Source organism: Agelaius phoeniceus, chromosome Z (assembly GCF_051311805.1).
Source record: "Agelaius phoeniceus isolate bAgePho1 chromosome Z, bAgePho1.hap1, whole genome shotgun sequence".
Taxonomy (NCBI): Eukaryota; Metazoa; Chordata; class Aves; order Passeriformes; family Icteridae; genus Agelaius; species Agelaius phoeniceus.
In genome coordinates this window covers 19,664,908-19,692,174 of record NC_135303.1, presented here as the reverse complement: position 1 = coordinate 19,692,174, position 27,267 = coordinate 19,664,908, and the positions used below count along the sequence as shown (strand labels likewise).

General features: G+C 36.0%; 1 protein-coding gene across 1 annotated transcript; it reads right to left on the bottom strand.

The window, feature by feature from the left end:
- On the bottom strand, positions 1-27,267 carry SLCO4C1 (solute carrier organic anion transporter family member 4C1). Its single transcript, XM_054653442.2, has 14 exons — positions 27,027-27,267; positions 21,931-22,194; positions 18,010-18,204; positions 15,328-15,424; positions 14,315-14,436; positions 13,345-13,460; positions 12,920-13,064; positions 10,829-11,024; positions 10,325-10,327; positions 7,502-7,655; positions 5,779-5,966; positions 4,146-4,210; positions 2,227-2,364; positions 1-717 (listed from the first exon to the last, which is right to left on the bottom strand). The coding sequence occupies exons 1-14, from the start codon at positions 27,265-27,267 to the stop codon at positions 593-595; spliced, it is 2,049 nt and encodes a 682-aa protein (XP_054509417.1). The 3' UTR covers positions 1-592.

The window sequence follows — 27,267 nt, the reverse complement described above, 5'->3', positions numbered from 1 at the left end:
CAAACTCAAGTACATAAATTAACAAATACTTTGATTTTGCAACCCAGCTATTCTATCATAACTATTTACATCTTCCTACAAATACTAAAATAGGAACTCATGCCCTTAAGATAACATGTAAAAATATTTCCAAAACATAGCCAAACTCTCGAATTGCCAAGTGTTCCTACAGAAAAATCCCCAAAGGCACTAGCCCACAGTATGTGCACATTAAGTCCTTTCTAAACATACACAGTTCCCTTCAATATACCAAGTCAATAGTACTCCCACTACAATAACATTGAGGGATAAACACAGCTCAGTTCACTTTATTTTTCCTGTTTTATGATCAGAGTATTCCATCTTACTTCAATTAAGTTACATACTAGACTTTTAAAATTAGACTGCAAATTTCAGTGTAACTTCTTTGGACAGCCACAACGGAATACTAAATGAATTAGAGAATAGTACAGATTCAAAATATTTCAAGTTCTTCAAATGTTGAATATGATCTTTTATATTTAGGCAATGGTGTACAAGAACTTTGGTACAAGTGTTGTAATAATGCTTATTTTTACAGTTTTCTTTCAGAAGTCCCTGATTTGCTCATAATTTATGTGTGTATAGCAGATATCTTTTCTGAAGTCTTTTGTCGCAGGGCTTTAGTTAATGGTGGAGGCTTGTAGAAATACACTGCCATGACCACAAAGATGATTGTGACGATTTTGCATGCAGCACCTGAATGCAAAGAACAGGAGAGTTTTTATCACACTCGCTTTCAGTAGCAGACGCAGTGTTTCACTCATTTATAAAGCTTCATATGTTGAATTTTTTCATTACATACACCCTGTAAGACTTCATTTAAATGTACTCTACATGAATGACAAAGGGCAGATAATGACAGTCATACAGCTGAATTTAGACCACTCACCTCCTGCCAATTTTTGCTTTGCTCCAGTTCTGTGTTTCTTCACCCCATTCTAGCCTGACATGCAAATCTTTCTTATTTCTTGTTTCAGTACTGTAATTTGTTATATCAATATTCTCTTTTCCAGAAACTAAAGCTTTTCACATAGAATATCTCTTAAGTATTCTCTGGTCAGATGTCTTAGAAGGCTATAGAAAGGTGTTTGCACAACTTGGAAGGCCAAGGAGAAGGGCAAAACCAGAGGGATTGTATTTGATCACAAATATGCCTTGAGATCCTCAAGTTGTGACTGCTGCTTTTTCAGTTTCAGGATTAGACATCAGTACTTCAGCTCACACACTGTAAATATCACCATTGCTAGAAGACAGGACATCAGCACTTAACCTCAGATGCAAGCTTAGCCTACACCCTCTCTCCCACCGGCATATATACCACACATTTGAAGGGAAGAAATTGTTAAACAAGTCAGGATTTTTTCTGACAAGTGTTATGGAAAAGAACCGAGATACAAAAAGAGGAAGAAAGCTCCCCAGACCTTAACTGCCAACACGCAACCCAGATAATCACAGAACGATATGAGTTGGAAGGGAACCTGAAGTCTGTCTACTTCCAACTCTTGTGCTGGGGGCAGGCACACCTTCCACAAGATCAGATTGCTCAGGGCTCCACACCTTGAATACTTCCAGGCATGGGGCATCTGTAACTTGTCTGTGAAACCTGTTCCAGTGCCTGGCAACCCTCTCTCCCAGTGAACAGTTTCTTCCTAATATCTAACCAAAACCTACCTTCTGAGTTTCAGTCCATTGCCCCTTGTTCCATCACTATTCTCTCTTATAGAGTCCCTCTCAATTTATCTTTCTTGTAGGCTCCCCTTCAGATACTGAGAGGCCTCAATAAGGTCAGCTTGGAGACTTCACTTTCCCAGGCTGAACCAACACAATTCTCTCAGCCTTTTCTTTATAGGAGATAATATATATATATTTCTTTATACACCCCTAATCATGCTCATTGCCCTGAAGACAGACTGAAGTGTGAGCCAGTCCCTTAAAAATCTAGTAAATAAGTGTAACAATTAAGCAAGATTGAAGACCAAAACTATTTTGTGTAATTGTTAAAGGAGTTTTTAAAGTAACCTTTAGGGTTTACTTACTGTGGTGTTTCTCATTCCATAATATTTTGCGGATCATTTATGAAAGTAAGTTAAAAAACACTGCTGCCAAAAATGAAAAGAGTAGGTTTTATATCAAAATAATCCCCATCTAGCAGACAAGGTCAGTATATATATTACCTAGTAAATGTATTTAATATAAAAGACTTACTTATGCCCATGAGCAAATAAGCCATTCTTTCATTGTCATATATCCAGCAAGCTCCTTTAGTTTCGCATTCATCAATATCCCACAGAGTACAACTGTTGTCTATAGCAACACCAAACAAAATTGGTCCAGGAATAGTACCTAAAAAACACAGAACACATTAGAATGTTTGAGTTACTTGACATACTAGTTTTCATGCATACAGTGAAATGCTAAGCTGGTGGTGAAGATAAAATGGGAGAACCAGACACTAAATGTAACAATTTTAATCAAAGTCATAGGCTTCATATTACATAGTAAGTCTGCACCTAGCATTGATCTCAGTTAATAGGTAGGATGCAGAGAGTTAATTCATTATATAGCTCTCATTTTGTTAAGCAAGAAATTTATTCAAAGACTTGAGCTTCTTAACTTCCTCTGTATTCACTGGAAAAAGAAAAATTAAAATCAATTGTGAAAAAACTAATCAAGAAATCAGGAATTTAACTGAAAGGAAAAAAGTTCGTTTTTTCTGATCATACACACCAACCTGCTCCAAATTATGAGAACTAAAATATAAATATGTTAAATGTTCAGTTACACATTTCTCCCTGTTCCTCATATGTAGCAATGCTTCCAGTAAAAATTTCACAAAAAAAAAAGCAGTGTTCAAAATTATTCTTGTTCAGATTTTATTAACTCCATGTGATTTTTGTGTGTTATAATGCACAAGTGTATTGCATCCAAGTACAGCCAATTTTAGAATAAACACACCAGGTACATCACTGCATGTCTACCCAACTACCCAAGGCCTAAACTCTCCTAGAGCTAACCAAGTAGCTATGTCCCTCCTCACTAGATCTTCAGCCTAAAACCCCTGTGTGATTCTTAAAGCCTACAGCAAAAATATGCTGCTGGTAAGTAACACTGTTAGTTACTGCCTTCTTCAGCCATAGTACAGGCAGTGTAAAAAGTTCTATCACTCCACAGTGAAGTCAGGAGTTTGAGATCTAGCAAAAATATCTGAACTCTGAGTAAAGTGAAACAGAGGGACCCTCATACAACATTGATGACAGATTTCCAGCTTATTTCTACATGTGAGGATGTTTGTTTTATTACACTTTATCAGGAGAATGACTTATATTAATCACAGTTTGAATACAGCAAGGCAGAACTCATACTGCGAGTGTTAGATATGTAATCTCAAAGGAGAGGGAATGGCTACAGTACTAAATATTGGCATGAAAGTCCAATCAGCAACTGTGTCTTGTCCCAGTCTTGAATTAAATATACTATTTCAAAACTGTGTACTACTAAACCAAGATTTTTCATTATGCCTGAGAAAATTCAAATGCTTGTGGACCAGAAAATACATATGCTTACCCTTGTTTTACTTAAGAAGATTCATCTATCTTACTGAAATGCTGGAGATGCTTAGATATGGAATTAAAGTATTATACTTCCCACATTATACTCTGTAAATAATTATGTACAATTATCTATCTTAATAAATGCTAAAGTTAGTGAAAGACATTTTAAAGGAAGGAAGAAGAGGAAAGGCTCCACATATTAATTTTTCTTTTAACTTCTGGATTTCAGATGTTACATGAAACTGTTTTCTATTACATCAGTTCTTCTTATCTCAGTTTTCAGAATAGGCCTTCTTCTGGGGCAAGTAGCACCAGGTGTGTTTTACTGAAAGAATGGCAGTTACCTGTATTTGGCTTGTGCTCGTAAGAGTGAGAAAGGCTAAAGAGAGCACGAATGCCCTATTAACAAAGAATTTGAATCCAGATGTAACCTTACAAGTGTATTCTATAAGCCAATGACAGACTGCTTCAAGTGCCCCTGAAAGTTTTTTAAGGCATTATTTTAACGTCAAGAAAAAAAAGGTCAAATAAGTAGATTACTCAAAGGCAAATGTTTCAACAAGAAAGTCATACCCAATAGTCGCAGAAACAGTAACTGTACTCCAAGAGCAAATGAGCGCTGTTTATCTGGCACACACCTGTAAACAAGATTTGCAGTTTAAGACGGAGTAAACAATTTCTACTGCTGTGCTGTGTCCCTCAGTGAATATGCTTTCTCTATATACTCTTTTAACCTATTAATTGCTGAAGGGTTTAGAAATCCAGTGTGCAGAACAAGTAACCCAACTATTTAAAGTGGTGTTTAGATAAAGGACAGAAAAAACACCAGTAGCCCATCAAGAAATTTTAGATTTAACTAGTTTAACAAAATAGTATAAATGAAAAGGAAGCTTGCTATCAGCGTCCTGATATACTGTTAAACATTTTTTCCATAGAACAACCAAGGAAATTAAAATAGTGCTAGGATGCAATCCAGAGCTACTATACATAAAGAAGTAAGTGTTGGACTCTATTATCCATATAGGCAATTAAGAGAAGGATAATGAGTTCCACATCATGCAGTAGATTTTTTCTAGTAGTAGAACACTGTCATGAATATATGAATTTATGTTTGAAATTGCACAAAAAAGGCTCACAGAAAAGACATTGGAATATACTGTAAAATTACTGACATTTTAGCTATTTAAATTAGTTTTTGAAAATTAATCTACTTACAGTCCTTTTTTCCATAAAAAACTGTTCCACTATTTCAGCTGAATTATATAAGGATTCAAATATCCAAATGTTACTGCTTAGAATTACTGAAATAAAACTGTGTCAGCTCAATTTTGAAGATAATGCAGAACATTTTGTTATTCTGCCTCCACCCTAATGACAAGCTGTTAATTCCAGATTTACACCAAACCTGGACACAAGGCTATTACAAAGCACTGCTGTAGGATGTTACTGATTTCCTCAGCCTCTCACCAAAGGGCATCTAGCCACATCCTCACAAAGCAACATGCTTTTGCATCATGGTTATCTTTTCACTGGAAGTATTAGAACTACAAGTCAAACTTGTAGTTTGACTTCAACAAACACAAAACAGCTCTAAATTCAGAATGAGAAGCAAATTTTAAAAATAAAAACAAACAAAAAACCCCTCTATTTCATGCGTATAAGCTTCAGCAATTTGGAAGAAAGCAAAACCACTGGTTAACTCACTATCACATTTTGTATTAGTGACCACCATACATACAACATCAGTATCATGGGAAATAGTTTACAGTTCTTCACAGACTACAATTTTTCAAGCTAGAACTCTGAATTGAGACAGGAATCTAAGGTTGAAAATATATGACTAATTGTTGTTTTGTCCTTTTCCTGATACAATTTGAAATGCTGACACTATCAATAGGCTAGACAAATATTTTCTTCATCAAAGCACAAAGAACATTTATTCCTTTTTGCTTCAACTAAAACAGTCAAGAGTGCTCAAAATCCATAAAATGAATTTTGCTGCACGCTAGAGAGATTTTTTTAAAATAATTTCAAAATTCATCTACTAACAAGAGCGAACAGTGGTATGACTATGCTCTGTTTAAAGTACTGCTTGCTTACTACATAACCTTGTTAAAATACCGCATTGCAAAGCAAAAGAATTAAGTATTTCACTGATAGTAGTTTTCAAAAGAATGTCACCTTTCTTGCAGACAAAAAAACATACCTGAGAATGGCCACGGTTGTTGGAGTAGTAGCCATAAATGTAAAAACAACAGCAAAAAAGAAGAAGGTCAGGAATAAAGGTAAAACTTTGCATTGTGTTGGGCATTTGCCAGGAACAGCTTCATAGAGAAAGTCTTCTAAACCATTTCCTCTTTTTGATTTCCCAATACAGGAACAGTTGTGGTACGTCTACAAATAATTTATAAGACAAAATTTAGCTCCCAGAATGTCACAAAATGACATCTTTTGGTAAATTTTTCATTACATTTGCATCACAGAAGACAAGAATAAACATTGACCTTACTATATGGGAAACAGTTAATTTCCTGATGAGCACATGACAATAAGATTAATTTTTAAAACTGGCTCACCAGAATTTGACTGATCCACCTCACCTGAGCAACAGGTATTTTTGGATTTTTTACCTAAAAAGACAGTGATAGCCTCCATTCTGTATGCTTTGTAAGCTTTTAGCTACAACTATAAAAAACTTGCAGAAGTTAGAGGCAAACCATATGCAGAGGCAAGCACTACTCTTCAGACTTAAGCAGGAAAGAATAGAAGCAATATAGTTACCACTTTTATATGCAGGTGAACAAATGGAATATGCTCTTCATCTAAATCCACAGTTTGTTTTCAAAGAAAAATATAACGTGTCAAAGTGTGAAATTTCTACTCTCCTACATTTTCTTATGGATAATACCTTCTCTCATTTTCCAATATAAAAGTATAAAGGCCTTTCCTGGGTCAGCTTGCTTTTTGGATCTCTCTATACTGCTCCCACATCCCTTCTCAAGAGTCTATTGTACTAGAAGAAATAAGCACAGAAAGCCCCTCAGCTCCAAGAAGGCTTGATAATAACCTAGGCACTTTCATGCCTTACCATTCCTGCATCAGAGGCTACTGACATTCAAGTTTTCAAAACTCACGGAAGCAGGTTGTCATGTATATGTATACAATAAACACTGCATTTTCTTAAAGATCTAGATAAGAACTTCAGGTTCTTCAGAACTTCAAGACAATTGCTGACTGTTCTGATTGTCAATTCTATTTAAAGTACATTTAGATTTAACTTATTTTCAGCATTAGGAAGTCTGGTAGATGTACACTTGGAGAATGGCATCACACAAATGAGAAACACTGTGGCTAACCAGTAAGCCCTTACAACAAAAGAAGGCCCAGAGGTGGCAAAGACTGTTGTGCCCAGAAAACTCACAGAACAATGCAGGCTGTGAATGACCAGAACTGTTGCAAAGAAAGCTATATAGAAAACAAACAGCTATGCCACTTCAGTGAATCAAAAGAGATGTCAATGCTTCTCTCTGAGTTCATTAAGAGAGTGAAAACATTTTCCTAAGTTAGCCAGACCAGCATGAACATGGGGGGTGGTGAAGGGAAGGGAGTGTAGCTCACCCCAACATAGAGTATAAAAAGCCAGACAACTACCAGAAACATTTCAGAGAGTAATGGGCTTGACCTGGCTTCAACCTATGAATACCTTCCCAATAACTCAGGAGGCCCAGCACTGTGGCAGTGAACATGTTAAGAGATCAGCAGTGGGAGTCACACTGGTACTGTAAATGAACTGTGTATTGTAATCGCAATCGCTGGATTTTGTTAAATACGACCTATATTTGGTATTGTAGGAAGGACATTTTGAAATACAGCGCATTTTACAGGAAATGAGAACAAACCGTATCAGCTATCTTCATTGCATAAAGTACCTTTTTCATGTTGTTAAAAAGATATGTAGTACATCCTGCAAAACAGGGAGAAAAGTACTGGACTTCATCACTGCCACAAACTGGGTAGTATACGGAGCGCAAACACCTGCAGTTCGCATTGCATGGTGCTGTTAAGTTATCTAGAGTGCCTGTTCTGAAAAGCAGAAGTTAATAGGCTTTTAAAAAAGCAATTGGAAAAAAGAAGATATGTTAATAATAAAGCAATATTTATAGCATAATAAATTTTAAATTTAAAATATTCTATTCATGTTACTTATGCACTTAGTTGTTTAAAAATAAGCATAGTAGTTAGAGGTCTAGACTTTCCACTTATTATATACCTAGGTTTTTTTATGCTGTTATTTTATCCAAAGATTATTCCTCCAATTTCCACTTACAAAAGAGATTACAAAATTCTGCATCTCAGCCCAACTCTTATATCATCCTCTCCCTCCCACTTAGGTATTTGAATTTCTTCCATTTATAATTTCAAGAAAAAAATACAAGATTAAAACCAGTATTTGGAGTTGTTTATTCTACTGATCATACTCCAACATTCTTCCCCTTTTTTGAGTGCAGTTGCAAAGCCACCTTATTTTTACTATTTCTAACACTGCCATGCAGACATCTAAATTGTATGAGCACAAAGACGACTGTACATGTTAAATGCAGAGTTCAATGACACTCTGAAGGACCTTAAAGATTTCCTCTGGCTGTTTAAGGAATAAGTAATAACAGAGTTTACTTTAACTCTTGCACACTATATTTACTTTCAATTTATTTCCAATACAGGTAATCATATGGTTTTATTTGAAGTAGTCCCACTGTATTATTATCATGAAAGATCACTTTGGTTTGTGTGAGGGCTGTCCTAAGGCATAACCAGAGAGAATAAAAACATCCTTTGATTTTCAAATTTTAGTTCATTAATAAGTAAAGAATTTTCACAGCTTAAAAGTTCAGTCAGCTAAAACCAAGTTACTGACACTGACACTAGAGTTTAAATATTGTACTGTAAAATTAAAGTTCCACATTAATTATCTAAAGGTATGTTTATTTGCCAGAATTTGAGATGACAAAAAATACTAATAGAAGAAATAGTTTATGTAGGAATTAACTTACATACAGTCAAACTTCAAATGGAATATAAGGGACATCATAACTACATATAAAATCCATTTTGTTGTAATTCAGCAGAACTCCACTAAATTAATTTGTGCTTTAAGCCTAAGCAAACTAACTTCAATTCTTCTAAGTATGAAGAATGAACTACATTGCACCGTAAGCAAATTCACTAATCAGACTGGTACATTCAGTGCCTTTCTAGCCTGAGAGGCATGCAAAGCCTGGAAATATTTAATCAATTTGGTGGCGTTTGTCCTATTTACATGTGCAGTGTCTCTTTCCCCGACCTCCAAAGAGGCAATAAACACTTAGTTATACCCAGTCAGAGAAAAATACAACAAAAAAGATACTTCTGGCTTTTCTAAAAAATCTAGCAGATGAGACCATCAATTGCTCATTAAAAAAACTCTATAGGAGTTTTTAATCAAGAGCCCCAGAGACATGTGGAAATGAAGTACAGAAATAGTCACTACATTTCTGTTCCTTCAAGTTTTAAGGGAAAGACTGGGCAATAGAATTTGGCAAAAGCAATTCTTTGAAGTGCCTGTTGGACAAAATTATGTTAGTTCTGCTGATGGCCTAATTTAGTAATAAACAGAGTTATTAAAAGTAAGATGCTGTTTTCATTAACACAAACAAGTGATCCTGTACTCCTATAATTCTGAGACAAAACCTGCAAAAGCTTCTCTCACCTTTCTGAGTTATTTTTCAATAAGAAGATAATGCTTGCCATGAAGGATTTCTTGAAATTCTCCACAAAAATCTCCATCAAATTCTAAGTCAACTCTCAGAGTAGTCTCATAACTTATTCATTCAGAAGCATTTGTTCAGTAGCATGAAAGCAAACACTTGGCTGTTCTTGCACAAGTTTATAAATTTTTTTTTTTAAAGCTACTGCTTTAAAAAAGCTACTGCTTTTAAAATGTATTTTATTTCTTCATGGAAAACAGTTTAAGAACTGGCACTGTATTAATGCCACTAACGATTCTGATGCACATGTCCAGTAAAGTATAAGCCAACCAGTAACACTGCATAAGGTAGAAATGAGCCATTTCTTATAATGGATTCCAAGGGAAGAGATACATTTCAGGACTGGTTAACTTCCAATTAATGTAGATAAGTAGCCTTTAGCAACAGTTAAGCTACATAACTGATAAAGTTACACAAAACTGTAAAATACAAGCTAGTGGTATTTAACTTAGGATGAACATCAGTTCAGCTGTAACTTTGTCTGCTGCCTGTTACCATAGGACCTGATATAAAAATACTGGTAATTTCATATACCATTTTCTATGCTACATCTTCAGCATTTTATTGATGACTACAGATTCTTTCGCTAAATATGTAACTATAACCTTTCTGTAGCCAAAATCTGAATCATGATTCACAGTTCTGAGTTGTCTAAGTCATCTGTCTGCTATTTTTTCAGACACTGAAGCAAAGCAATATTTTGGTCATCCAATTTCAACACTGGCCTTTAAATATACTGTCAATTTATACAGCAAGTTGTAAAGATGAAATCAGAACGAGTTGTAACTTGGGCCTTTTGGGCTTTAAGGTTTTTTATTTTCTTTCAGTCACCAGTGTATGGAACTTTGTTGATTCATTTTGCATATTTTTGCATACCAGTACATTTCTACTTTCCACCAACTTGCATGGGCATTAGAGGCTAAAAAAACAATTTCCTTCCCAACCCACCTTCTGTGTTTTCATGGTACATATCATGCTATTGTGTCAGCAAACTGCACCACTCCTCTTCCCCACCTCATTTAGCTTCAAGTGTCTCTTCATGCATTGGAGAAGAACTATCAGATTATGCTTTTATACAAGATAGTGGTATCTAGCCTTTGCATATAATGGGGGATTTGGGAAAACAATAAAAAGGTATTGGTAAGTTATTTACCAACTTACACAGCATACAATTGACACCCATGATTTTTTTAGATGGCATCTAGCAGTCCCTAGGTAACAGCCTACTTGAATTATTTTGCACAGCCCCATCTGGCTCTTGGACAGACCTTCCAACAGCTGCAGTTGCCTCTGTTAATTTATGATGGGATAACTGACCACTTGAGAGCAGACTTCTGGAATAGCTAGTTGCCCTCCTTCTGCTTTTAAACACTGCTGGTGTGTACTATTTGAAACTATGGCAATTGAATAAATACTAATATGAAAGCCAAGAGTGCATTAAAATGTATTTACCCATTATATGTTTCAGAGACACCTGCAAAAGGTTCATTCCCACATTTAGCAAATAAAAACACTGTGTTTAATATTAAGGCCACTGAACAGGTGCCTATCATGAACTTGATTATGCCTTTGCAATCCATTTTGCGCTTGGAAACCAAGACACCACTTATGACTTGGCCTAGCGCTGCTCCTGGAATTAGTACAAGTCCTAGAGGAAAACAAGACAAGGAGCAGTTACATAAAAAGTGCAAGACTTAACTGTGACGCAATTTTATGCTAAGAAAAACATCAAAACAGTTACCTGCAAAAAGCAGTCCATGTGATATTGCTTTCAAACCATATTACCAGAATCTAACTACATGAGTAATTTATTCTACTGTTACATCACCTTTAGCCTTTCCAGAGGTTTAACTGGACAGTGTAATTTATAGTTGTCCAAAACCCAACTTCAACATAGCCAAACTAGATGACTTAGGAGCACTGTGGGGTGGGAATCTCTGAACACCAGTAGGTGTCTCTATGAAAATAGAAAATCCTGTTTCATTCTTTTGGTGGTTTTTTGACATGACCATGTTGTTTCTTATACATCTGTTATGAACTTGTTAATAAAAGAACATAAACACTGTTATACAAGAGACAGCACACAAGATGCAAGAAGACATCTACTGAAAAATGTAAAGAAGTCTAGATCAGTGGGTCAGATTTGCTGTCATAGTCTATGTAGTCCACCATGATTTATCCTCTTTGCACTCCAGATAAATAACTGAGCATTTTTATATGGCTAATCTATAATACAACACAGAACTCAGTATAACTTACACCAACCTGAGAGAGTTAACATTACAAACAGTTCAGGTACAGTGACAAAACTGCCCAGGCCACAGACCTGGGAATTCCAAAAACCACAGTCAATGACAGTTTAAATAGTTTCCACAATCATTGGTAATGTTTAGACTAATTAGCTCAGTTCAGGTACAGCCAGCTTTCAACATTACTGTATGCATTTCTTTAAAGCTGTACATTTAATAGGCACTGTCAATATTTTCAACTCAAAGACATTCAGTCAAGGTCTATGGACAAAAAATGCAACACTCAGCTTTTCACTTCAGTCCTAGTCTTTGGTTAACAACTGAGCATATATTCCAATATGTTTTTATGTAAAACTTACAGATTATTTGTTTTGATGCAACAATACTATCTAATATTGCCCAGAGAAGTAATTCAGGAAGTCTTTCCCAAACACATTTCTGTTGGAAAAAGAGCAGCTCAACTCCCATAGTTATATTGCAGCGCTCTACAGCTTAGCAAGACACATTCCATTAATATTAAATCTGCATATTGCAAGCATCTGTTTGCATTATGGACATTTCTGCCTTGATCTGGTTGCTATTCTTCAGAATTAATTATGTCAATGATGTGAGCCTACTGAGCACAGCTCTTCCATCTGATGTTTTCTGTTTCTCCAATACTCAGTTTTTCATAGCTCTCTCCTGTTCTATATATTACTTCTGCATATCAGATAAAAATAGGTGACAGTAAGCCAACTACAGCAGAGCCAGTTATATAACAGACTTATTACATATTCTGATCAGTCATTTTATTGCAAACTCATTGTAATGTCAGTGTGGAATTAAAGAAGATAAAGGCAAAATCAACTTCTTATTTGTGATAAGTACTGCTTTTTTTCCCTAGCTGCCCTTCATCTTGATTATTTTAGTAGGGACTAAGATACTACTGCTCCTTCAGGCAATTTCAAATAAAGGAAAATTAAATGTTTTTCACCAAGAACAAGAAAGGAATAAACTACTAGTAAACTAAAAGTATACTAAAAGGAATAAACTACTAGATAAGCTAAAAGTTGCATCAGCACTCAAAATCCTCAGTCTACTCTGAATATGTAGACTAGAGCACTTAAGTAGTACTAGAGTACTTAAGGGCAGGCAAGAATAACAAAAATACTGCTCTGATTACTGCATTCCATCTAAGTACATTCACAAACATCTCAAACAAAAAAGATACCCATATAATCTTCCACCTCTAATGTTAATGAAGTGTTCAACACAATATATATATATAAGATTTAAAACTAAAAAGCCATATTACCTCCAAGAGTTGCTGAAAAACTTGACGACTTTCCAAACTGATTTTCTATAAACTTCGGTAGAAATGTGGCAAATCCAGTGGCAACTAAAGCTTCTGAGGAGCTGGCTACTATTAGACTCATGAGCACTGGATTCCTCAAGAGTATCTATGGGGAGAAATTATCATAACGCTCTGGAAATTATTTGATTTTGGTACCAACTAAAGTCATTATATTTTAAAAGGAGATCCTCTGAAATGGAACTATAGTGATATGCTTTTCTAACAATCTCAAGCATCAACAAAATTAATGTGCATTAAGTTATCAGTAACATTGACGTTTTCCCTATCACAACACATTAAGCCATTTCTATAGGCCTCTAACATCTGGAAAATAATTTCATTTCTCAGAATATATTCAGTTTTAGCAAATTTGAAATTTTTCTTACCAGGAGAGCCACAGGAAAGTCCTTAAAACTTTGTCCAATATCGTTGGTCTCAACCAGTATTTGACCTCCACCATCATGAGTTTCAGGGATTTTTTCAGCCTGAATTTTTGCAGTTCCTACAAATTGTCATATTTATCAACAATGAAATCACTCAATACCTGCATTCTTAGACAATGTTGAAAAACCACAAAAATTTGTGTTTCCTTTAGTTGGGAAAGTGCTTTCAGATATTACAGGTCTTCTTGCCTGTTTTATTGGCACAGATTTTTACAGAGATCAATACTGTATTGTTGAACAAATTTTTGTTGAAAGCATTATACTTTCATTGGACGTTGGAAGGTCTTGGCTGCAAGAAGATATTAACAGGGACATCCTAAAAACTTCGGAGTATGCTGAAGCCCCTTTTTTTTTTTAAATCAGCCTCATATTCTCCATTTCCTACTTTTTCTTTTTTCTTTTCCTCCATTATTTCTCCTTCAATATTAGTATACTAAGTCCCTTTGGATGCTCATGGAATTTCTACACTGTTCCTGCTGCGTAACAAAGAAGTTTTAAATATAGTCCTGGGTGCTTAGCTACAAGCATCTTTCATACTTTGACCACCAGTCTCCACACTTAGGTATATGTTTCCAGTCCAGTCCATCATTATAGAGAATGACAGAATCACAGCCTGATTTGAGTTGAAAGGGGACCTTGAGGATCATCTATTCCCAACCCCCAGCCATCAGCAAGACCACCATACATGAGATCCTCCCTCTAGCTGATTCACCTTGTTTTAAATTTTTAAAGACTGCATATTGGAGGGGGAAACAAAAAAATAAACAAACAAACAAACTTGTCCTCTGATTTTAGTCAAAGACAGTTAACTGAGAAACTAAATCAAACAGGAAACATTCAGTTCAGTACTCTATAACCCAAAAATATGAACAAATGTCTCTTCCAAAGTAGCCAAGCATTGCTAAACCTTTACCTGGTAGGTGCTTTGGAAAGCATGAAAAAGGTATTATAAGAAGCCAAATTGCAAAAAAGCATGCAAGAAATCCTATCCACCATGCTCCAAGCCAACGTGGGTCATCTTGATCCACCTTTGTACTGAAAAAGTAATTCAGAAAAAGCAGGTTTACCTTCCTGAATTTCACATTTTAGTGAGTTGGAATATTTCCTTTTAATGTAGTTTAACAGAAAGCCTTTTAATATTGCTATTTTCTTAGTTTTATATGTATTAAATTTATTGTTTGCTTGTTTAAACCACCCTCACTGGGCAATTATAAAAATACTGAATTCTACCAAATGTAGCCTTCAATTCATTAGTTAAGGTCATTCCAATTTAAACACAAGTCTATGGTCCTGATTTCAAGATTCTGAGGCATTATGAAGATACTGGGAATGCTGGATTTAGAAAGATTCCTCAATCAGTGAGTTATACCAAAACCAATTCAGAAGTTCAGAATGCCATTGCATCAATCTGAAGGCTCTAAAACATAGGAAATAAAAGTGTAAATGAAGCTGCTGGTTTAAATATTAGTACAATTTATAATACTTTTTTTAAAAAATGGACTACTATTCAACAGAAAGATTTTCTAGCAAGCTCTTTCCTAGGAGTTAAGAATCCTAATCCTAATACTCCAGCTCAAGGAAACAGTTCCACAAGACATCAGTAGATGGAGGTTTAACCCTGAATATACAACTAAGCAAAAGAAAAAGCATTTTTTGCTACTGAGGTTTAGAATAGTTAGTATTTAAATGCTAGAAGTATCTATTTGCACTACAGAGAAACTTCCACACACAATGGAGTAACTAGTCTAGGAAGTAACTCATTAACATGAAGCCTTTTCAAGTGCAACTTGTTTCCAAGGTAATGAAGCTTTTGAAAACACAGTATTTTCTGAAAAAAAATTCTCCTCACAGGGAGAAAAGCTGAATATTTTAGTAAAAATTATTAGAGAAGGAAAATAGGAAGCAATAAACTAAGTTCTATCTTGCCTTTTTGGGATCTGGATATCAATATAAACTTGAAGCAGCTGCCCTCCTAAGACATAGCCAATAGCAGGACCCAGCAGAGACATGGCATAGCCAACTCCTGGAAGAGAAAATACATCCAGTTCACCATAACTTCTTTATTTTTTTAAGCTTTCTTTTAATAACATTTTTAAGTCAACTTCAGACCAAAGTTGACTGTAAGTCAACCCATTCTTTTACCATCACTACAGTTGTAGCACATAGAAGACAAAATCTATAATTATGCCTCAACAAAGAAATTTGCAGCTCTCAGAAGCTTCAGGTCCAGCAAAAGGCTGACTGCACCTTTAAGCATTATTAGATTGCCTTTTCCCCCATTTTGTGCCTATATTTAAAAAATAACTAGTGAAAAAAAATAGTGAAATTATGAACATTGGTTGTTAACTGTATTAACCACAATCTTTAAGAGCTTTCTTATTTCTATTTTTCAATCTTTAGTTGTTTGCTAGATTTTCTAAAAAAAGAAGACAGTTACATCAAAGTGTGTGACTGGAGTAATATCTGCCTTAAAATACAAAGCCAAGGCTCTTAACAGCTCCTGACAGTTTTAAAGAAAAAAACTCAAACAAGCAACAAAACAAACAAACAAACCCTGACCCCCTCCCCCTAAAAAAGAAATCACCAACCTGCAAAGTTGCAGGTGTAACCATACCCTACAAAAGAGTATAAGATTTTTTTGATGTCACAATAGCATTCCTGGCATATCAGACACATTTCTGGTAGGCAGTTTAGCACTCACTGACAGCAGGAACACTGTCTCTGCAAATTAAGGCTTTGGATTAATAGCAACTAGATCCATCTTTAATTAGTAAACATGCATTCCTACCATTTCCCCAGGCTGAATAATCTGGATTTCTCATTTGTTTCTGAAGTACATGGATCACAAGTACTTAGTTTTCCTCTAGTTAGTAAGAGGAAATGATGGGGGAGTCAGGAGGGTGAGAGGGGTGCAAGAGGATAAAGCAATGCAGAATGTGACAGTCAAGTAAGTAAAAATAAATACTGAGTAGATATATCCCAGGTTTTCCTACATTTCAGAAACAGTGACAAGGTCACAGGAAATGAGTTAAGTTCATATTCATCCTATAGAACTTCAAACTGAGCTTAGAAGTGCCTATTTTCTCCCACACACTCAGTTTAAATACATTTGGAATTGTTTGGCTTTAGTTGTAGATGTACCAGTCCTAATGAACATGCACCCAGTAGAGAGGATAAAAAAAATACCAACTTGCAAATTGCAGGCTTACAGCAAAAGGTGCTGGCAGCTATTTATGGACCATTTTAGGGGTGGGTTCTGGGTTTATTTTGGTTTTGTTTTGTGGGTTGTTTTTTTGGGCTTTGTTATTTTTTCTGCATTGCATAAGCCTTCTTGTATAAGGTAATCAACACAATATACTTAAATACTTAATACATTGCATGAAGCAAGGAAAATAATCAAGGCTTAGTTACCTATCCACTCACTTGCATTCCAGTTTTGTTATATTAAGCAGAATACACTGCTCTTCTGTGTACTCAACTCAGTTGCCTGAAGACTGTGCATGAATTAGTTTTTTGTATTGATCTTTTTCTAAAAGTATAAACACTGACACCATTCTCCTGAGTTTTCATGTCACTTCTTGTTTCCCCATTTATGCAGACAACCCTAATTCTGCTCTATTTATTTCACTGGATTCAGGGGAGGAAGAAAAAATGCAGTATTATCCCTCTCAAAATAAAGAAACAGCAAAAACAAAACTTGTCTTTTTCATCTAAGAGTTATCATAGGCACCTATCCTGTTTGTTGGCATCAAATGAAGTAGCTTGCCTTGGAAAACTGTGAAAAATTTGCATGCAAACAGATAATTATTTCAATTTTGCCCCTTAAAATACTGTTCTAGTCTGAATACAGTCCTGGAATCTGAGACGTTTTGAATTCCTCCTGCAAGTAAGAAGTATAGATAATATGTTTTTCATCAGCTTACATATGAGATAGGGGAAATAAATATCTTCATACCCATAGAAAACACACTTAGACTGCAAGGAACTTGGCAATAAAATGGCATATAACCTAGAGAATGGTGACTGAAAAAGATTAAAAACCATTGCCAAGTATTAGTACTCCTTAGCTTTTAAACAGTCTCAGTGAGGCAATCTCTGTACTTCCAGTACAGCCAAGTGCCAAATTTGTATGTGGCTAGAGAAAGGGATTGATCAGATGAGGCACACCAGTGTTTATGCGCTGAGTGGATAGCCTACTATTAGAACGTAAGTAAATAAAATTATTAAAGGATATAATATGATCTAGCTACTGACTTGACTGATACTTTTTAGTCACAGGTGTTGAAAAATACTGTGTAAGTTTTTTGTTACAACTTATTCTGTCATTAACAGACAAGCTACATGAACCATTTAACAGTTTTCAGTTACTGACATGAAAAGGTAACAGGAGGGTGCTCAAAGAAGCTTTACCATGCTCTACAAAATGAAAATTTATAAGACTTGGTACTTAGAGCAGATTAGTATCTAAATTGCACTGTAACTGATGTAGAAATACTTCATGCACATAAATAATAATTACAAAATTGTTACATTAGACGAATTCATAAAAAAACTTAAAATGCATTGCAGTCTATGATCTATGTGTTCTATATACAGTTTTAAATTTACCTATGTAAAGGGAAGACTTATGTTTTGGGACACTATCATCAATAAAAGATGTCCCCAAAGTATATAGAGGAGTTCCTCCAACTCCCAGCAGCAGCTGTCCGAGGATAAAGACGTACAGATACTTGCGAAGTGGAGAGTTTGTGCTGGCACTGCAAGTGGCATTAGCAAAGGTGGTTTCTGCAGTTTGACATGTGTCTGAAAAACAGAGACAGCAAGACTTTACAACTCTGTTACCTAACTCACAGTCCAATCTGAAGAATAACCTGTACTAAAAGCTAAACTACAAATGAATGCTGTTATGCCAGGCTCCTATTTTAATTTTCACACCTATTAATATATCCAATATTGCAGTGCCAAGCCTTCTGTGATATCATATCCCCAAAAAGATTTATTAGCAGGGCTTGGTTTTTGTTTCCTGTCTATGAAGAAACAGGATTGAAATAGTCTTATAAATACACTTTGGCAACAGGAATCAAATGGCCCTATAAATATGCTTTGGCTTATTGAAAGCATTATTGACCAGAAATTATTGTATGAAAAAACCAAACAACCAACCACTTGTCAAATGGTCATTCCAAAGGTTATGAGTACTCCCAGGTAACAGACACTTTATTGTGTGCTTGTACCTTATAACAATTCTGAGGAGCACTAACAACTCCAACTCTTAGGTGACAGAGCAGCCTGCACAACCTGAGGAAATCTGCCAGAAAGTGAAGTCTGTCACTAGTAAAGATAATCCTTCCTTTACATTCACTCTTTTGAGAAGTGTTCGCCTATAAAAACCTTAAAAACCTACACCACTCTCTCATAGAACACACACTGCTATGCCTCTAAAAGGAGAAGTTAACGTAAAACCTCTGCACTTGTGCACACACACCAAGAGGAAAGCAGTGGTACAGCAGCATAAGGTTGTGTCTGCTGCTGTAATATTTGGCACTACAAGGAGGGAAGAGAAAAGAGGAACTGAAAACAGGTAGTATCGTGTTGTCTTCTCCTTTCTCTTGCTATCATTGCACTCTTGGTAGCAGAATACCAAGAGACAAGATGTAGGAGAAACATTTCCATGGTTCTCCTCATAAGAGCATAAAACCCTAAGAAGCAGGATAAACCCATCCATTTGGTAGTAATGAGCCCCACTGAACAAATATATGAAAATGTCATCCAGATCAGATAAGCAGACTGATTAATTCACACTATTTCACTACAAAATTATTACAACCTTTATTTTCCTTAGATCCTTTTACATCTGAGAACACTTTTTACTTACGCATAGAAGAGCCAAGATCAATCCACACTATGGTCTCACAAAACAAAGCTTAAGAAAGTGCTAGCCAAGCACCAGGTATTTAAAGAAAACTTATCTAAATCATTACTTCCTGTAGCAGACAATAGGCGACACAGTGCCATTGCACAGAAACAGGCCAACATGTGGGATAAGAAAACGTCATTCAAAAGGAAGAGTCTTCAAAGTTTTCCTTCCTTTCAACTTAGGAAGTATCCTGGGTGCGCTGTCCCAATGTTTGACTGTCTTCACAATGAAGTTATTTTCCTTGTGTCAAGTGAGAACCTAGGATTCTCATTTGCTGTCACAGACATACTGAAACATGTTTAATTTTTAAAATAAAATCCAAGACTGAAGTTTAAAGGTACATTGCTTATAATATTTGCGGTTTTCACAGTCCTCCGTGCTAATTAATCAAATTAAGTTGATTCTGTTAAGGCAGCAGGGGGAGCCCTTGACTGCACATACCAGAGCCAGCTGAGGCACCAGCAGCCCATACAACCTGGAAATTTACCAGAACAAACAGCTGGTTGTACCTGGGTTACAAATTTGAGTCTAAAACCTTTCTGGAAAATAGAAAACACATTTTACAGTGGCTTAAAAAACTGCAAAACCTCAACAAACCAAAAAAACCAACTCCCCCCCAAAAAATCCCAACCCCCCCAAAAAACAAAACAAAACCCCGAACAATAATAGGCAGACAATTGATTAGCAGATCTTTCAATATGAAATGGATTAGACTATTTCTAGGAAGTAGTATTATGATAAATAAATTGGCCTTATAAGACCTGTTCAGAAATATTAAGTGGTGGATTTTAATACAAGCATAAAATACAAGCTTAATTAAAAAAAAATTAGGATCTCTATAAGCAACTCACACAAATAACTAAAAGGAACACTTTTGGGGTGTGGTGCTATTAAATCCTGCAACTAATTGTATAGCTAAAATGTTTCATCAACCTCAGAACTAGTTAAACCAAACAACACATAATCCTGTGCTGTGGCTTACTTGACAGTTAAGAGATGCTGTTGCACTGCACCTGAAGATTTGACTGCCTCAGTGCTGACATTCCCTGCACCCTCAGTCATTTATTTTTGACAGTGTTTTGTTTAAGTCAGCTTAAGATCTGGAATGTGCTCACCACCAGCACAGCATAGGCACCTGCATTACAACAGTCAGAACAGCAGGCAAGCTGTCACCTGGCAGTGCTATGGTGAAGAAACACATGTCAATTCAAAAATTCCCCACTCCTGTTAGATTTCAAAACTCCATGCGGAACATGTACCTAATAAAGGTATCAATATATACAGCCATCTTCAATGATGGATGTTGGATAAAACAGTAACATGCTCCTTGAGATTTCAACTAAAATTGTTTGAAAGGGGGAAGATCAGTTGGAATAACTGGTAATGTACTCTCCCACACTGTCAGTATCTTGTTCCAAATGAAAAAAAAAAATCAGATTTAAACTTTTATGTATTATGTATTAAATGCAGCTTCCCCTTCATCAAAGTGCAGTAGAAAGGTGAATACTGAAACCAAAATTACAGGGAAATAGGACTAACAGAGCCAGGAGCAAACACCCTTTTGTCCTTCTCCCAAGAGCTAACAAGTAATTATCTGCTCATAGTCCCCAAAACAATAAAGATTGTTTTCTTCTGACCTTGTTCAGTTAACTTCCATTTCAGATCATCATTAATTAGATACGAAAAAATAGCTTGCCCAACTTTTTAGACTAACATGTAGACAGCTCATAGAAGGGGACAAAATGATTACTACTGAAGATATCAATTTGAGGATCAACAACCTTTCATCATGTTGCTTCATAGCTACTGATTTTTTTTAGTGAGCACTCTAATATGCTTAGTCATTGAAGGCATAATTTTGATTAAAGACTGCAATAACAAGACAATCCTAAAAGATTAAGTCATCCTGCTTTAAACACATCTGAACATTTCTGTATTATAGGTGTGCCACTAAATTGAAATACAAATAGTTGGCATTAATCACACTGTGCTAAGTCTTGTTTTGTGAAAAAAGTTTGAGAACTGAGAGATAGCTACACCCGTGACTTAAGTACTGCTTTGTTCAGTATTGCTTGTTCCCTCTCTATTTCAAGTAAATCCATAAGTTAAAATCAATGTCTTTTAAAAGAACTTAAAAAAACTTGTTAATTAATTAATCAACATGCCTTTAAAAGTTCAAAACCACAAAGAAATGCAAGCACTAGTCACCTTTCAGGTAAGATGGTAAGATTAACAGCTTTAACATTTCTCCTACCTTGCTAACCCAGCTTGATTCCTAGTCACGAAGAGATGCCAGATAATTTTTTCCTTAGTGAATTTTAATTGCATTCATCAAGGCAAGAAAAAAAAGCATTTTATTCAAACATTGCTTAATAGCAAAAACCAATACTGACACTCAGATTGCTTCTGGAAAAATAAAGTTCACTGTGCAGAGAGGCAGCTCTTGAACTTCCAGATTTCAAAGAATCAATTTTCAGTTACAGATAGCACCATGTTTTAGGACATTGACAGAGATTAACTATGTTGTAAGGAGTTGAAAATAAGGAGTTGCACCAAGTTAATGCAGAGATTTTAATTTTTTAGTGTAACTTTCAAAACAACTGTAAGCTTACCTTCAATTTTACCTCCATATTGGTATTTTCCACTGCTGAAGTGTGGTAAAGAAAATACAAGTGAGCCCAGTCCTAGCATAAATGCTGAGAAAGCAAGCCATCGTGGTTTGTGCCCTCTTTCTCCCAAGTAAGACACAAACAGTGACAATAAACAAAAAGCAATATCATAGCTTGCAGAGATTAAACCAGTGAGGGAACTGTTCAACTCATAACGCTTCTCAATTGTTGAAATACTAATGTTAATCAGGCCATTTACCACAATACCTACAAAAATAAAAGAAGGAGATAATTAGTCAAAGATACTTTAACTCAATAGAGTTGCAGAGCTAAACTTAGCCTTGTGTGATGGAAAAGTTAAAATTATATATATTTATACCAGACTGCTTTATAAGGTATTTACTAGCTATAAAATACAGGTACATAGTAGGTAATACAGTGCCAGCTTAGCCAGTCAAATCGTACAGGACCTATGTATTTGTCTGAAGCACAGCTTTCAAATGGAATGCTTTACGGTGTCATAAGACACTTCAAAAATTAAAGGTATTTTAGTCAAAGTTATAACTTGCATTAGAATACATGCTATGGCTGAACCAAGTTCAGGACATAGTTTTCTACTTACTGCAAACAACCAACTCTGTGATACCACAAAGGGAAGATAAAAGAAGGTGAACAAACATGAATCCTCTATAATATAAAAAGTGTAAAGCTATTCAATAATTCTTTGCAACTGTTTCAGAGCAACTGAGGTGATTTACTTCAACTGAGCAAGAAGGTTTGCCCCTTGAATCTCTAACTTCCCTGAAGTTACAGAACAACCTGCACAAGCTGCCCTACTGAAGCACAAATGAACTGCAAAAAAATTAACTGAAAGTAGAACTAAGCTACAATTGCCAGTGCATGCTTAAACACTCTGTCCATTTTTACAAAAGCACTGTTTGTAGACTAACTTATATCTTCTACGCTGCTTTATGTTGTGTTTCTGTGAAAAAGACTAGGTAGTTAAACTTTTGTAAGTTTGGTTTTAGCAATCCCAAAATAGGATTCAGTTACAGGATAAATAGTTGTAATTATAACACTGTCAGATAAATTTATTATAGTCTAATTAAATTGTACCTATAATAAAACAGATAACTGAAAAAAATAGTTGTGAAGTCTTAGGGCTGGAGGTACAAATATGTTTGAGTTCTGTAACCTTACAGATGACTGATGAGGATCTTCCCTGACACAGGCCCTTTAGTTACTCTAAAATTAAAACATGCTTTTCTATTGTCTATCTAAGAAGAGAATACAAGACTAGTGACAGAAATGTGTTTAAGTTAGTTTTCAACAAGCATTGCACCATCCATAAGTACAACTACTGGAGCTAAGTTTCAACATCTCCTTAGAGCACTTTAATTTATTAAAAAAATTACTCCAAATAAACCAGCCATTTTCTAATAGCCAAACGTCAGCTTTCTACATGGAAACAACTCTTGCACAATCTTAGTTCCAATACCCTACTTGGCCTCTTTCTTAAGGCTGACAATTTCACCTGTCAGTTTACTTATCACCCTTAAATTCATATGGGATTGACACAAGTATTCAGGTGTCCTTCCAGTGCCATTAGTTACACATTCAGTAACTTTATTTTCCTCTTAAGAAGAATTAACCAAAGAACAATACTAGCATGAAGGAATGAAAAAACAAATTTTTCCCATCTGCCAGACCTTCAACACTTACTAAGGCTTTAAAACACTTGAATGAAGGTGTGCTACACAGCAAATGGATTACAGAGCTAGAAGGCATTGTCTTTTAGAGGTATTTTAAGTTACTACCTTTAATTTACATTCTAAAAACCCATAAAGCCTTCCATTTAATTATACTGGATAATTAGACTTCATCTTTAAAAATGCAGATGGGATAAATGGCAGCATAACTTCTCCAATTACATCATCCAGTGATTAATCACTGAAGTCTCTTCAAGAAAGACAGAACCTGGCTGATAGTAACTTGATCTGAAAACCAAATTCTGTAAGGACATCCCAACACTTAAAACTGCAGTATAGAAATTACCAACCAAAATCTTGTTGTCCTGCCACATGTGTTAGAGATTTAGGTACAGTGTGTACTGACACATAAAATCCAGATTAATTATAAACCAACTTTATTTGCTATCACAAAACACAAGAGTATTCTTTTTCTTCATCCATTCAACAAAAACACGTGTTTTGCAGTTGTCATAAGAATGGTGGCTTTAACAACACATAAAAATAACAATTAAAAATGCCTTGGTAAAAGTACCAGGTCTAATCAGCCTATAAAATATTAGTGATATTCAAAGATTTTAGATAGATTAGACTGGACAGTCTTAAACTGTGGTTCTGTTTTTTTATTTACCAAAAATTATTAATGACATGAGAAATAAACAGTCCTTCTTGTACTCAAAATAGTGAGATAATCTCTACCTTGTTTTCTACTACAGCTATTAACTGCAGCATATCCAGTTAATGTATTACTAGATGCAATCATACATTTAGGCAACTTTAAGTGCCATAGAGAAAGCAGGTATTAGTCATGTAAAAAAATTCTAGGCAAAGAAATGTTTTGTGCTCTGGAAATACAGGTTTCACATGTACTTGAAACAGAAAGGGCCAGAAATTAGAGTTAAGTTCCACCTGAAATCTTCTGAGAAGCTGCAATACAGCATATCAGGTGCTAATGACACCAATCAATTTTTGAGAGCAGCTAGAAAATATGCTGACAAATACATGCTTTCAGCTGGATTCACAACATACCAGGCCACTACAGATAATCATCCACTATGTTCACTCATTTAAAAAGACTAGGACAACAACTTACATTCAGCAGAAGTGTGTTATGGATTACTTCATTAATCTTCAATTCATTAAGAAATAATCTTTTCTAGAGGTACATTAGGCAAGTTTAATAGATATATCTTATCCTCCTCAGTGATGGTTTCTGTAATTTGGCAAGTAGACCCAAACTAGAGTACAATGTTAGGTCACATCACTTCAAAATCCTAGGTGTGTTTTGTGTGCTTTTATCTAAACTCTGAAGCTGCAAGACCTGAATATTTTCACAAAAATTTCACACACAAGCCTGAATTTCTTGCTGATGAACCTAGTTTTACGCATCTCAAAAAAGAATTGCAGCTAGTCTTCAGCACTCAGTTTCCTTTATGTTTTAAGCAAAGGAAAGATTCTTGTCAGAAAATCCAGGTAACACATCAGGAATGTCACAGGATCTGTAATAGCCATGCCTACACATGCTTCCAAAACAAAAATTATTCCGTTTCTGTCCTTTAAGGCCTTAAACCTGAACTACAATCATTAGGTGCCTGGCATACATATAGCATTAGATAACCAAAGCAATATTTGGACAAATGGCACAAGCAACACAAATAACCTCTTAAAGGGACAGAGATTCTTATAACACAAGTTGTTTTTACAGTTGGAAACCTATACAGTCTACAACCAAGATTTTAAAGTATGCTGAGTTTGTTATTCAGCTCAACAATCAGATCAGAACAGGAGGACTGATTTTAAGAAATTCAGACACATTAGAAATATTCAAGACACTATATTTAGTTTTAACAATCTTTTCAGTGTCATATTAAGGCATTTTTAATTGCCTATCCTTATTCTTATGCAACCCCAAAAAATTTATATGTGTATTCTAAAAGTCTTTTACTACTCAGCTACTATTGAAAGCTATGACGTAAAAAGTTCTTCCACAGACACACCCCACCCCCCACCTCTCTGTTTTCATAGAGAAAACAAATTTGGCAGGACAACTGCAACAGGAATCATCTCCTAACCCTACCAGCCAAAATTTCAAATTCAAGCAAGAAACAACAGGCTTATCCCAAAACTTTCTAAGTACTTCTTTTCTAAAACTAAACCTATATGCTAAGACAAGATCAGAATCTGAAGGGGATTAAATCAGAAAAAATTCTCAGGAACACATACTAAGGCCCTACTTCATGCAAGGAATCTCCAAGCATTACAAGTAGCATTAAAATCCTTCTAGGTTTTAAGCAGAGTCTCCAATTCTCCTCATACCATTCCAGTTGCCTCAGTGTGGTTCCCCATGGAATGGAGCCATCCAAATAATGTATTTCTTTGGTATAGGCTGCTCTCTCCTCTAACATCAAATATCCAAATATTCCCCTCCATACCTCTGTAGAAATCCCTTTATGAGTAATAACAAGGAGCTTCAAAGCAAATTGTTCAGGAAATACCCTTTTCTTTCCTAGCTAGTCAAATAAAGTTGAAAGGTTATGAATATAGACCAAATCACTCTCTTTGGCAGACACGTATCCAAGTTTCACAAACCTCACTTTTTAATATTTTTTACAGTAATTCTTCTCCTCCCCTCAGTGAGCATTTCTACTTTCTAAGTCTAAGGCTTGCTAAGGCCCTAATCAATCATTACAAAAAACCAAAAGTATGGACAAGAATCTCTGAAGCTGAAAAACAGGAATTTAGAGCAAGCTAAACTTCAGGTTATTCCCAAGGTCAACTTAAATCATTAGTTAAGTTTTAAGAAGATGGCTGCACTGTGATTCACAGAACAAAATCACATGTTTTTGCTGTTTTCAAATTTACTCAAAGTCCTACAAAACCAGGCCAGGATAATCTTCAATTAGCAAACAAGTAAAAAAGTAGTGGGGTGCTACAATTTTATATTGGTGTTTTAATCCCCAGATTTTAAGCCTCTGCCTGTGTGCGCACATGAAGAGCTATTTCCCTGTAGTCAGTGGGGATGCAGCATTAACAAGTGCATGAAGCAAAGAACCTGCAGGCGCGTGGACTTCGTCGTCAGTAAAGTACGTGGGAAAAGAAAAAAAGGACAAACGGAATGAGGTACAAGGAATACTGTGGAACGTCTCCATCCCGGGCACAGAAGAATGTATACTGTCGTCCCTTAGTCAAACCATTACCGTCACTGTTCAGCCACAGCACTAGACGAACCCTGTCTCTTCTGACCCACCACCTAAAACTCCTTCGGCGCTCTCCCCAGCCCAGGCTCCCGCCCGGTTCCCCCAGCCCCGGGAAGGGGAACAGCGTGTGCCCTGGGCAGCAGGGACAGGTTACCTTGGAAGATGGCCAACAGGCTATAAGCAACCAAGTACCCCTCAGAATTGTTGCAGAACTGCAGAGCTCTGGGGGCGCAGGGACCCCACCCGCATGGCCCCTCCTCGGGGCAAGGGCCGGGCCCGGCGGGGGCCGCAGCGCCGGCGCCTGCCCCTGCCCCGGCGGGCCCCGCGTGGTACCGCTGGCCGAAGTCGGAGGAGGGTGTGTCGAACGCCGGGTTCTCGATACCACCGCCCTTCAT